General features: G+C 43.5%; 1 protein-coding gene across 11 annotated transcripts in view; it reads right to left on the bottom strand.

The window, feature by feature from the left end:
• The window catches only part of pak5 (p21 protein (Cdc42/Rac)-activated kinase 5), a 94819-nt gene that overhangs the window by 60519 nt on the left and 19300 nt on the right, over nucleotides 1–15000 (bottom strand). For 5 of the 11 annotated variants that reach the window (XM_073932328.1, XM_073932324.1, XM_073932318.1 and 2 more), the window contains 1 exon segment: nucleotides 7295–7518. In XM_073932328.1, the coding sequence (XP_073788429.1) occupies nucleotides 7295–7498 (204 nt within the window). In that variant the 5' untranslated portion in view covers nucleotides 7499–7518. 11 annotated transcript variants of the gene reach the window in all.

Raw genomic sequence — 15000 nt, 5'->3', positions numbered from 1 at the left:
CATCTACAGACTGTGTGGTGGTGTTCACTAAGAGGATAACAGACTCCTCCAGTTAAAGAAGAGCTGAAAAACTCTGGTGAGAATGAGTAAACTGCACAGATCATGGCACTTTCAGATGAATTGCTGATGTAGACGCCAAGAAAACAAAACAAACAACATTAACATCAGATAAATATATATATAAATCCTATTAAACATACGTTTCACTGGACACACAATGGCTGGAAACAGAATGCAGAGATATCCAGTAGTACTGTGCTCCAGCTCATTATCTGCATCAGATGGTGTTCACAGTGATTGTAGAGATCACCTTCAGGAAACTCATACAACATGTTCACCAAACTGAGAGAAAAACCGGCTCATGCGGAGCTGAAATGAGCCTGCTCAGAGACACTCTGCTGCTGTCAAACGCTGCTCACTTTACTGAAGCCTGGTCTGTACTCCTGTGTGGAGTGATCAGCGTGAGCCACGGCGCCTGTCCTGCGTGTGCAGTAACTCTCCTGAACACTAGCTGGCAGCAGGTGTTTCTGTTCCTCTGTGTCGAGTTTCTTCTCCGGTGTTTTGGTTTGTCTAAACCCTTCCTTATGTACAAGTAACTCAAGCTCGCTCATTCAGAGGCTGGAACCAGCAGACGTGCAGCAGCTTTAATCATGAGGTGCACACAGAACAGCAGTCTCTATCTGGAGCTCCTTCACGAGACTCCACACACTCACTCCAACGGGTTCACAGAGCTCTTAGCCCCACACACACTCGTCAGCGCTACCAAGCCGACTAATCCCAGAGCTTGCATTACTCACTGTTGCAATGTGTATTTACACTTTTAGAGAGGTGCGTGTAAGTGACGGCCACAGCAAGAGCTATTGACCTTATTCTCCTCAGACGAGCGGGCGCTGCCATTTGAATCTTTTTGGCACGAGACTTCCGCTCTCATTCACTTCAGTTTATTTTTGCACATTAAAAACTGCTCGTTTCGCTGTTTGATGTTGCAAACTGATATTTCCTTGTTATATTATTCTACTTGGTCTGTGTAGTCATGCAAGCATTTGTTTGTAGAGCGAGTAGTTTGACCGTTTTTTGCCGTTTATTATTCCTTGTCATTTCTCCCATTGGCGACTGAAACGGAAGTTCTAAGACAATCGCGAAAACAGCCGCACTTCCACATTTTAGAATAAGGTCAATATGATCGTGTAAAGGCTGCGCTGGAGCAAACGCGTGTGCTTGATGCAGAAGTATAAATCAGCCTTAAGTCAAGTTAACGGTGAAGAAACCTTCTGTCTTGCTACAATCCAGCTCGCTCTTTAAGATCTCTAAACTCAGGGCTTCTGGTAGTACCTAGAATAGCAAAGTCGAGTAAAGGAGGTCGAGTCTTCTCATTTATGGCTCCTGAACTCTGGAATAGCCTTCCTGATAATGTCGAGGGTCAGACACACTCATTTCAACACTAAAGACCTATCTGTTTAGTAAAGCATACACTCAGCAGTATGATGCATGAATGTGCTCCACACAGGTTTCTGCATCTCGTTTATATACACTATGAACAGCAGCTACGCTCATTATTCTTTTTATTCTCTATTTCCACCTGGGAATACTCATCCCCAGGCCCTCAGAGACTATGCAGCACCACTGATTCGATCCAAGACCAGCGACGAGATGATCGCAAGGTTTCCATAATCCTGGACCAGGCCGTATCCTGAGCAGCTGCTGTGGTGGTCGTGGAGGAGTGGAGAGCATGAGCAGGCCCGGATTGGCTAATCGGGAGGACCGGGAGAATTGCCGGTGGGCCGGTGCGTTTTTTGGCCGCGAGGGCCGTTGTCCCTAGCTCCAGAATCTGTTGCTCTCAGCAGTCACACTTTTTACATTAATTATTTTTTTTTACTTGACCACAGTCTTCCTATTAATTATTTTACCAAAGCTCTGCTCTTTTTATCTATTTTCTCGCAGCCTGGTTAATGATGATATAAGTAAAACGAGCCACTATTAACGCAGTTGTTGTGGTCCAGTGATTAGCGCGTTAGGCTATGACACTGCGGACCCGGGTTTGATCCTCGTCTGAGTAGGTTTTTATTTTTTTATTTTTATTGTTAAGACATATAATACTGTTAGGGTTGTTGAACATTTGAAGTTCTAAAGCAGCTGTTTTCTCAAAAAAGACGTGATAGTGTCATTAGAAACTGATTTGGAAATGACCTTATTTTAATATAGTCAGTCGTGAACTGAGGTGGGCCGGTCTGAGGCTTGAAACTCCAGGGCTGAAAAGGAGTCCCACTCCGGCCCTGAGCATGAGACTGATTCCTGTGACACTCCAGGGACAGACGAGTCTTCGCTAAGGTCCAGCATTCTCCAGCCTTCAGCGCCTAGACTGCAGCTCTACACAAGACGTTTGGCCAGAGGAGAAATGGTGGTGCCCAACTGAGCCTGGTTTCTCTCCTGGTTTTTTAATTCTTCACTTTCGCCAATTAATGAAGTTTGTTCCTCCTCTGTCACCATTGGCTTGCATGGTTTAGGATCTGTAAAGCTGTGCATGGATGGATTTGCTCTTCAGTGTTTGGACTTTCAGTAGTGATTATTAAACCACACTGAACTGAACTGAACTGAACTGAACTGAACTTAAACACTGAGAACTGAAATGCACTGTTAACATTCACTATGATCTTCTATGTTCAGCTGCTTTGACACAATCTACATTGTAAATGCGCTATACAAATAAAGATGAGTTGAACTGAATCCAATATGCCCACTGAGAGGAGGAGTGTGTAGAAATCTTGAATGTTCAACTTTCAAGAAACCACTAAAAACCCAACTATTTAGTCTCCACTACACTTCCTAATCTGCAATTGCCTCTCTGAATATCACACTAACTGTACAAAAAAAAAAAAAAAAAAAAACCTAATACTACTAATACTTCCCTTCTTAGACTTTACAGACCTGAAACTTGCTTATAGCACTTATTCATTGTTGCTCTTATAGTTGTGTAAATTGCTTCCTTGTCCTCATTTGTAAGTCGCTTTGGATAAAAGCGTCTGCTAAATGACTAAATGTAAATGTAAATGTAGAAATGTCCTGCTCTCTTGTAAAAGTGTTGTGTTGTATTTTCAAAATACAGGATTTTATGTTGATGCTTATTGTGGCTGCTGTATTTTGCCCATCCCAACATACACACTAAAACACACACACACACACACACACACAATGGACTGAATATTCCAGCAGGTGAGTTATTAACTCCTAAAGTTGGCAGAGCACCTGATTCTTCATGAACAAACACACACATAATAATATACACACATATAAATCTAATATGGTAACACTTGTGTGTGTATGCGTGTGTGTGTGTGTGTGCGTTCATAAGACTGCCATGACACATCATGCCGTGACATCTTATGAATGTGACTGAGATCGTATGTGTGCTTATAACTCTTCTGAAGTGTCATAGGCTCAGGTATGACATTTTAATCACAGAGATGACATTGATCATCATGACGAGCTGACGTTGCCATAAGACTGATCCTGTGTTCAGAGTGATGAGCTGTATTTGTCATTAGGATGTCTGATTAACAGTGTGGTTAGTCTGTGAGAGCATTATGAACAGCCTCATTCACATCTCAGCACATTTACATCACAAAATCAGCTCTTGAGTTTTGGGAAACAGATATGTGGCGGGGTGACGCAGTGGCGCAGTAGGTAGTGCTGTCGCCTCACAACAAGAAGATCGCTGGTTCGAACCTCGGTTCAGTTGGCGTTTCTATGTGGAGTTTGCATGTTCTCCCTGCCTTTGTGTGGGTTTCCTCCGGGTGCTCCGGTTTCCCCCACGGTCCAAACACATGCGGTACAGGTGAATTGGGTAGGCTAAATTGTCCGTAGTGTATGAGTGTGTGTGTGGATGTTTCCTAAAGATGGGTTGCAGCTGGAAGGGCATCCGCTGCATAAAAGCATGTTGGATAAGTTGGCGGTTCATTCCACTGTGGCGACCCCAGTTTAATAAAGGGACTAAGCCAACAAGAAAATGAATGAATGAATGAAATATGTGGCGGCCATTTTGGAATGAAAATTCTAACAGGACAACAGCACAGATAACTAACAGTAGACAGAATCAATCAAATATGAGTTAAGTATTATACTATACACTCTCAGAAAAAAGGTGGACGGTGGTGCAAATGATGCTGTTTAAGGAATAGTTCTGTCTCTTTGTAAAGTTGTACCGTATATAGTACAGAAAGAGCTCTTATGCTGCTGTTCTGTACCTTTAACAGCAGAACTGAAATGAAGGCTCACAACTGTTCTCATATAAAGGTTCATCAGTGTTGGACAACTCCTTCTCTATTACAATATCTATCAAAATCAATATGACTGAAGAGGCGACATGATGTATGACTAGTTTCCATATTAAAACATGAACCATCATGTACACGCACACGCTTAAACACACTCATCCACATTATTAAGATCGATAATACAAAACATCTGATAAAACAAAACCACAGGTGTTGTAGACTGATCATTCAAGACATTTTAATAAACATTTGGTAAGCATTTTCTGATAAATATCAATTCACTATTGATATCTGCTGAATTGGTGTTTGCTCTCCACTACACAGGAGAGCTGGTGAAAGTCCAGCACATGCAGAGCGTTCATGCACACATTTAGTGAAATGATGAAAAATGATTTTTAAAATGTTAAGATGTTTAGATCTTTTAATTGATGTTTAAGTATTTTTTATTCTTTACTGTACATGGAAAAGGGGCACTAACACTAAAATAAACACAAGGGTTTGTATCTTCTTTGGTGCGACATTGTGCCATTTTTTTCTGAGAGTGTACACATCTACAGTAGAGGTCAGAGTTATTCACCCCTGTTTATTTTTCCAGATTTCTGCTTAACGGAGAGCAGATTTCTCCAGCACATTCTAATCATTCATTCATTTCCTTTTCGGCTTAGTCCCTTTATTAATCCGGGGTCGCCACAGCGGAATGAACCGCCAACTTAGCCAGCACGATTTTACGCAGTGGATCCATCTCTGGGTAACATCCACACATTCACACATACACTCATACACTACCCAATTCACCTGTACCGCATGTGTTTGGACTGTGTGGGAAACCGGAGCACCCGGAGGAAACCCACGCCAACACGGGGAGAACATGCAAACTCCACACAGAAACATCAAATGAACCAGCCGGGACTCGAACCAGCGACCCAACGACCCTCTTGCTGTGAGGTGACAGCACTACCAACTGCGCCACTGCGTCGCCCCCATTCCTAATCATAATAGCGTTAATAACTCATCTCTAATAACTGATTTATTTTTTCTTTGTCATGATGACAGTAAATAATATTAGACTAGATATTCTTCAAGACACTTCCATACAGCTTACAGTGACATGTAAAGGCTTCACTAGGGTAATTAGGGTAACTAGGCAGGTTAGGGCAATTCATTGTAATAGGCAATAGGCAAGTCATTGTATAACGATAGTAAATATGTAAGCGAAAATATATAGCTTAAAGGAGCTAATCATTTTGACCTTAAAATGGCTTTAAAACAATTAAGTACTGCTTTTATTCTATATTCTAGCCGAAATAAAACAAATCAGACTTTCTCCAGAAGAACAAATATTAGAGGAAACACTGTGAACATTTCCTGAATCTGTTCAACATCATGAGGGAAATATTTAAACTAGAAAACAAAACTCAAAGGGGGCGAATAATCCTGACTTCAGCTGTTTGTGTTAGGGGTGTCCAAATGAATTGTTTCTTTGGTGCACCGCAATGCAGACGGGGACAATTTAATATCGGTTCAGGAATAGATCAGAACCAGTTATTATGTCTCAGTAGAATACTGTGGTGAAGGAGGCGAGGGCGAGTAAATAAAACACTCCTACTACTTAAAATCTAGATAATTATGCACAGTTCGACTGCTTGTGAGTTTGCTGGACAGTCTTTCATTGACACTGAAGAAGGCACAACATGAGCCGCTATTGCACTACTATACGGAGAAATGCTGTAAAACTCTATCTCTGCCTCTCTCTCTCTCTCTCTCTCTCTCTCTCTCTCTCTCTCTCTCTCTCTCTCTTTCTCTCTTTGCACATGTGACCCACTCGTAAGACCTCGCCTGTCAGCGCTCAAAAAGCAGACGGGAGAACACTGACATGAGTTTATTAGCTGTAAATGCTCCTGCTGTCTTCTGTGTGTGTGTTGGAGTTTTGTTTGATTCATTCAGAAAGAGAGTTTTCTTTGAGCAGGTCACATTAAGGCTCCAGTTCATATATCTGACTGCTGTATCAAAGAACAATATTGTATTATAAATAGTGTATGAATATTAATATATGTATAGATTTAAATGTTTTAAAAATCTTGTGTCGTGAAAAAAAAATCTAACTCTGTATGGAAAGCATCGTCAGTGCACCGAGATACCGAATTGAAGCGAATGATGGCATGATAATCGTAACCGAACCAAACCGTGAGCCCAGTGTAGATTCACTCTGCTCAACTTAATGTCTCTTCAGTGTTGGATTCAGATCAGGAGACATATTCATAATAATATATTTTACACAAAAGCTTTATTAGTCTTTCTTTAACAGACAACGCTGGAAAACATACTAATATAACATAATACTGCAACTAAAAGTGTCCTGTCAGTCTGTCAACATCTTATATTGAAAGTCAGGTTCATTTCATTTAAGTTCAATCCAGAAATCTGCATTCATCTGTATGCAACTATTAAAGTCATTTAAAGTGATTTCACCTAAAAGTGAAAGTAAGTATGGTTAGTATATTAAACAAGTCTGTTAAATGAACTATTAAAAGTGTGAATGATCACCAGTCTTCTGAGCATCTTTCAGGTTGTATCTCAGCTTTAAATAAATGAATAAAATCAAAGCAGCTTCTTGCCATCGCGACAGCAGTAAGACCCAATGACCGGCTGATCACTTTCACTCCAAGATGGCAGAATGGCGGGGCTGCTGCTGCTGCAGTGGAACGTTCTACTGAGTGTCGCCTCTTGCTGATTCTAAGCTCTGTGATAACGTCTTACGACAGTCATGTTTAAGAGAATGACGCTTCATAACATGAACACGACCTCAATCACATTCATAATGTGTGTCATGTGAGGGTTATAAAGGGTTAATGACAGCCTCATGAACAGCTCTTCAACTCCAGTCATGTTCATTTCCTGACATCACACACTCAAGAACCCTCAGTCCTGTTTTCAGCTACTGATTACGTGTATTACTCCCAGCAGGTGTGTGTCGCCATGAGACCTGTGTGCTTGTGTGTGTGTGTGCATGTGTGTGTGTGTACCTTCATAGGAGCCAGCTGTATGGGTGTGATGTAGGACGGGTCCACCATGGGTTTGGGCCGGTTGGCTGTGTCCGCCAGCAGACTCTGCCATTGCTGCGGCAGGCCGGTGAACTTCTGCTGCTGCGGGTCGAAGTCTGTGTGCACGCGGTGCTCGAAGTTAGACGGAGCCGAAATCTCCAGACGCTTCTTCTTCTTTCCAAACATGCTGGAAGAGCTGGAGAAACCTGCACGCACACACACACACACACACACACACACACACACCAACAGCATCAGCTTCACATCCAGCCGGTGTTTCTCACAGCTCCCGCAATACTTGACTCTGATTGGTCGGTCACAGCATGTGTAATGTTACTGATGCTATTGTGATCAGAGGTTCTGCTGATAAACCTGCCAACATTTATCCTGCAATAACCACCAGCTGCATGTGCTTTATGCTAATTATCACAGCACTACTGGCCACACAACTACATCTGAGACACAAAACAGCGATCTGAGCTCTAGTAGTTACAACTCCTGCATTTATTTTCATCTTTATCAGTTGCATAATGAGACTGAAGGGGCGGCACGGTGGCGCAGTGGATAGCACGTTCACCTCACAGCAAGAATGTCTCTGGAGTCTCTGAGTCTCGGCTGGGTCAGTTGGTGTTTCTGTGTGGAGTTTGCATGTTCTCCCCGTGTTGGTGTGGGTTTCCTCCGGGTGCTCCGGTTTCCCCCACAGTCCAAACACATGCGGTACAGGTGAATTGGGTAGGCTAAATTGTCTGTAGTGTATGAGTGTGTGTGTGTGTGTGTGTGTGTGGATGTTTCCCAGATGGGTTGCGGCTGGAAGGGCATCCGCTGCGTAAAAAACTTGCTGGATAAGTTGGTGGTTCATTCCGCAGTGGCGACCCCGGATTAATAAAGGGACTAAGCCGACAAGAAAATGAATGAATGAATTTAAACAACAATATTGAACAAGAAATTTACTAGCTGATTTAACAAGACATAATTTTGTTAAAGTAAAGCTTTAGTGTTACATTGAGTAAATTAGAATCATTTTAATTAGAATAACACAATACAAACATTTTGAGTCAATTAGTTGCAAAGAAGTTAGACAGACATATTGAAACCATGCTTTATCTACAAATGTGCTTTGTGTTCATACAACATGTTCAAAGCAGTTCAGGTTTACTTGATTGGATTAGATGCATAAAGGGTGCCACGATTAAATCATGTTCATTCAACATTTTTTTTTTTGAGTGTACTTATTTTTAAGTCCGAAGAGAGAATTGAACTATTGTTTGTTTATTATTGTTTATTACTGTATTATTCAGTAACTGAGCAGCAGTAAATAACACTGTAAAACACACGGAGTGATTTACTAAACTAGTGGTGTTCTGAAATGAATGAACTCATAATAAACCTGAGAACCGTGAAACTGAGCTTATTCCTCTATAATCACACAACCAGCATCCATAATCACTGCACCCCTATTTAAATAACATGGTTTAAAAGTTACTGTGATCGACCAATCAGAATCAAGTACTCCATAGAGCCGTGTAATAATTAAACTGAATTTATGTTCAGTTCTGGGTCTGGAACGTGTCTGTTTTCATCTGTTCTCTCCATGTTGAGGCCTGTGTGCTTCATTTACAGAGTGAAATGCTCAGTGTCAGACGCCAGATGAACGTCACAACAGCTGAAGGAGGAACATCTGAGGGACGGATATAGTTCAGGCTGGAAATGTTTCACTCAGAACACTTAAAAACTACTGTCTAATTAAGAGAAACAAATGTAAAAGATTCAATATAAAACTGAACATGTGTAGTGTTCTCCACGAGCGTCGCTTATTCACCACTTCATTTAGCTTATCTGTGGGCCACACACTCACACACACACACACACACACACCGCGGTTCTAGCCAAGACACAGCTGACACTGGCACTGTGTGTGTGTGTTAGTGTGTGTGTGTGTGTGTGTGTGTGTGTGTGTGTGTGTGTGTGTGTGCGCTACTGGAGTTTCAAAGGAATGTCCTGCACAGAAACACCATCCAGCCAACAGAAATACCACAGCGCCACCCTCTCACACACACACGCTCATACACACTCACTGACACAGCAGATGTTGCTCATGCCACTCAGAATATCTTGTCTACACACATACACACACACACACACACACACACTCATCAAACTCACGACAAAACACAGTGTGACAGAGTTAAAGCAGCTCACTAATATGAGCAAACGCTTCACACTCTTCATCAGAGCGTCACACACACACACACACACACACACACTCAATCCACATGCTCCAGTTCTGAGTGTTAATGCGCTCGTCAGCGTGCGTCGTGTTGTTCTGAGTGTGTAGTGTAGTGTTAGTGATCTCCGCTGTAGTGTGTATACACTATAAGCAGTGTGCTGAGCTGTAGAAGGGTGATGTGTGAAGCTCAGCACAGCGTACAGCATCAGACCCGCTCAGACATTGCAGGATTACAGTCAGCACACGACGACAACCTGTGACCTACATCAGGACCACAGCCAGGACAGCGGATTACAGGGACTGGAGGAAGATTACAGACCCCCGGATAAACTTATAAGACAATCAGACAGCATCAGCCTGACAACGGCCCAGAAAACCCTAGCAACCATACCGCATCAGCTTGACAACAACCCAAAATACCCTAGCAACCACAAGTCATCAGTCTGACAACTGCCTAACGCACCCCAGCAACCACAGAGCATCAGTTTGACAATTGCTCAGAACACCCTAGCAACTACAATGTGACAGCTTGTCAACAGCCCAGAACACTACATAACCACACATTAACATTTCTGACCATAACTCAGATCACCCTAACAACCACACAGAATCAGAAACACCTTGGTAACCCTACACCATCAGCCTGGCAACTGCCTAAAACACCACACACACACCACACAGCCTCAGTCTCTCAAAAGCCTAGAACACCCTAGAAACGACACAGTATCATTCCTAACCATCACCCAGATCACCTTAGCAACCACACAGCATCAGTCTCTCAACAGCCTAGAACACCCTAGAAACGACACAGTATCATTCCTAACCATCACCCAGACCACCTTAGCAACCACACAGCATCAGTCTCTCAACAGACTAGCACACCCTAGCAACCACACATTAACATTTCTGATCATAACCTAGATCACCTTAGCAACCACACAGCAACAGTCTCTCAACAGCCTAGAACAACCTAGCAACCACAAACAAACATTCCTAACCATCACCCAGATCACTGTAACAACCACACATTAACATTTCTGACCATAACCTAGATCACCTTAGCAACCACACAGCAACAACCTGACAAATGTTGAAAACACCCTAGCAACCACACAGCATCAGCCAGACAATCCCTCAGAACACCCTAGCAACCACACATCATCAGCCTGACAACTGCCCAAAACAACCTAGCAACCACACATCATCAGCCTGACAACCGCTCAGAGCACCCTAGCAACCACACATCATCAGCCTGACAACTGTCCAAAACACCCTAGCAACCACACATCATCAGCCTCACATCTGCGCAGAACACCCTAGCAACCACACATCATCAGCCTGACAACTGCCCAGAACACCCTAGCAACCACACAGCATCAGTCTGTTAACAATCCACAACACCCTAGCAACCACACAGCATCAGCCTGACAACTGCCTAAAGCACCACACAAACCATACAGCATTAACCCTTTCAACAGCTTAGAACACCCTAGCATCAGTCTGACAAATGTTCAAAACACCCTAGCAACCACACTCAAGAACACTTGAGCGATCACACAGTAACACTCCTGACAATAACATAGAACTCCCTAGCAACCACACAGCATCAGTCTGAAATCCCCCATAAACACTCTAGTAACCTTCCTGCAGAATACCCTAGCAACAGCCTGACAACAGCGCAGAACACCCTAGCAACCCCAGTGCAGCACAGACTGTAAGAGTGAAGCAGAGCGAGTGTGAGTGATCATCCTCATCCTCATCTTCATCATTACCTCTAATCAGCTGAGCTCACTCCTGATGAAGAGTAACAGAGTCATTCCCTGAGTCATGTCTACACACACTCACACACACACACACACTCACTGTTTCTGTAAGCCAGGCCTCTGTCTCTGACACACCCTCTGCTGCCATTGGTCAGTCAGAGCATCAGTCCCGCCCCTCACTCATGTGATTGGCTGACCTGTGCTGGTTGGTGATTGAGCTTCTGTCTTCTGATCTTCAGCTGACCGTCAACAATACAGCAGTGTGTGACAGCAGCGCACCGGCACCGGCTGTCACACACACACACACACGCACACACACACACACACACACACACACACAGCTATTTACAGCACACACACGATGGCATTCCACACGCCTGCTGCATATGTGCATACCACTGACCACCACTGACAACATGACAGAACAACACACACACACACACACACACACACACGCACACACACACAGCACAACTGTAGAATCCTACACAACACATGCCTGCACAACACACACACACACAACTCAAACAACACACCCACACAACATAACACACAACCGCACTGCAAAAAATGAACACACTCACACAACACTATACAACATGACACAACACACACCCGCAGAACATTCTACAAAACACACAACACACACACACAACCCACCAACACAACACACACAACACAACAACACGTACACAACACAAGAACAATACAACAACAACCCACACAACACAACAACACACATACACACACACACAAAACAACACACCCACACAACATAACACACACCCGCACTGCACAAAATGAACACACTATACAACATGACACAACACACACACACACAGAACATTTCACAAAACACACAACACACACAACACAACAACAACACACACATACACAAAACACAACACACAAACACAACACAATAACAACACACACACAAAACACAACAACAACACACATACACACAGACAACACACACACAACAAAACAACAACACACACACACACACAAAACACAACACAACAACAACACACACAAAACACAACAACAACACACATACACACAGACAACACACACACAACAAAACAACAACACACACACACACACACACACACACAAAACACAACACAACAACAACACAAACATACACAGACAACACAACAACACACACACATACACCAAACAGAATACAACACACACACAACAAAACAACACACACACAGACACACACACACAACTCACAACACAACAACACACACATACACACAGACAACACAACAACAGAACACACATACACAAAACAGAACACAACAACACACACACACAACACAAAAACAACACACACATATACAAAAAACAACACAACAACAACACAACACAACACACACAACACAACAACAACACACACATACACAGAGACAATACAACAACACACACATACACAACAACAACACAACAACAACACAAATCACAACACAACAGACACATACACAACAACAAGACACACAACAAAAAACACACATACACAAAACACAACAACAACACACACATACACAAAACACAACACACACAACACCAACACACAAAACACAACACAACACAAAACACAACACACACAACACCAACACACAAAACACAACAAAACACAAAACACAACACACACATACACAAAACACAACACAACAACACACACAACACAAAGCACAACACAACACACACATACACAAAACAGAACAAAACAACACAACAACACCACACACACAACACCCCAACACACACACAAACACAAAACACAACACAACAAAACAACAACAACACACACAACACACCCGCAATGCACAAAATGGACACACTCACACAACACTATACAACATGACACAACACACACACGCAGAACATATCACAAAACACACAACACACACATACACAACACACACACAAAGAACAAAACAACACCACACACACAAAACACAACACACAACACCAAAACACACAACACACACAACACAACACACACACAAAAACACACACACAAACACAAAACACAACACACACACGCACAACACAACAACAACACACACACAACACACCCACACAACATAACACACACCCGCACAGCACAAAATGGACACACTCATACAAGACTATACAACATGACACAACACACACACACGCAGAACATATCACAAAACACACAACACACACAACAAAACACACACAACAACACAACACACACAACAACACAACACACACACACACACAATCACATTTCCATCTGCAGGAGTGAGGCATCATGGGTAAACCATCCCATCAGTTCCTGCAGCACTAAGCAGTGTATCCCAACATGCTCAGCGGAGTGTGTGTGTGACGCTCACTGACCCGATCACTGCTCGTGTGTGTGTGTGTGTGTGTTGATGTGATCATGGTTCTCTGCTCTGCTCTTCTGTGATGCCTCATCCTCTCTGTACCATGAGAACAGCAGACACACGACGCACACACAGCCAGAAACAGCACAACAACACGAGAGCAGGATGTGTGTGTGTGTGTGTAGCGTAATGCCATCAGATGTATGGAAGCACTTGCGTTGTGTGTGATGTGCGACTCACACACCGGCGCGCTCACACATGCTCAGCAGCGATGACGTCCGAACTCCTGTGAGCCTCAAACTGCCCGTGTGAACGGCGGCTGAACGCACAGCCGAGCTCAGTGTGCAGAGAACAGGAGATGTGGAGGAGCACTGCTTCTGCTGGCGCAGTGGGTAGCACTATCACTTTACAGCATGAAGGTCTCTGGTTTGAGTCCTGGGTCAGTTGGTGTTTCTGTGTTTCTGTGTGGAGTTTGCATGTTCTCCCCGTGTTGGCGTGGGTTTCCTCCGGGTGCTCCGGTTTCCCCCACAGTCCAAACACATGCACTATAGGGGAACTGATCAACTACACTGACCATAGTGTATGAGTTTCCCAGAGATGGGTTGCAGCTGAAAGGGCATCCGCTGTGTAAAACATATGCTGGAATAGTTGGCGGTTCATTCCACTGTGGCGACCCCTGATTAATAAAGGGACTAAGCTGACAGAAAATGAATGAGTGAGTGAGTGAGTGAGTGAGTGTATGAGTGAGTGTGTGAGTGAGTGAGTGAGTGAGTGAGTGAGTGTATGAGTGAGTGAGTGAGTGTATGAGTGAGTGAGTGAGTGTGTGAGTGAGAGTGTGAGTGAGTGAGTGTATGAGTGAGTGAGTGAGTGAGTGAGTGTATGAGTGAGTGAGTGAGTGAGTGAGTGTATGAGTGATTGAGTGAGTGAGTGAGTGAGTGTATGAGTGAGTGAGTGAGTGAGTGAGTGAGTGAGTGAGTGTGTGAGTGAGTGTGTGAGTGAGTGAGTGAGTGAGTGAGTGTATGAGTGAGTGAGTGAGTGAGTGAGTGTATGAGTTTGTGAGTGAGTGAGTTTGTGAGTGAGTGTGTGAGTGAGTGAGTGTATGAGTGAGTGAGTGAGTGAGTGAGTGAGTGTATGAGTGAGTGAGTGTATGAGTGAGTGAGTGTATGAGTGAGTGAGTGAGTGAGTGAGTGAGTGAGGTAGTGAGTGAGTGAGTGAGGTAGTGAGTGAGTGAGTGAGTGAGTGAGTGAGTGAGTGAGTGAGTGAGTGAGGTAGTGAGTGAGTGAGTGAGGTAGTGAGTGAGTGAGTGAGTGAGTGAGTGAGTGAGTGAGTGAG

This window comes from Danio rerio, chromosome 20, assembly GCF_049306965.1.
Source record: "Danio rerio strain Tuebingen ecotype United States chromosome 20, GRCz12tu, whole genome shotgun sequence".
NCBI classification, from domain to species: Eukaryota; Metazoa; Chordata; class Actinopteri; order Cypriniformes; family Danionidae; genus Danio; species Danio rerio.
The sequence above is the reverse complement of the archived record's forward strand: the minus strand, read 5'-3'. Positions and strand labels throughout refer to the sequence as shown.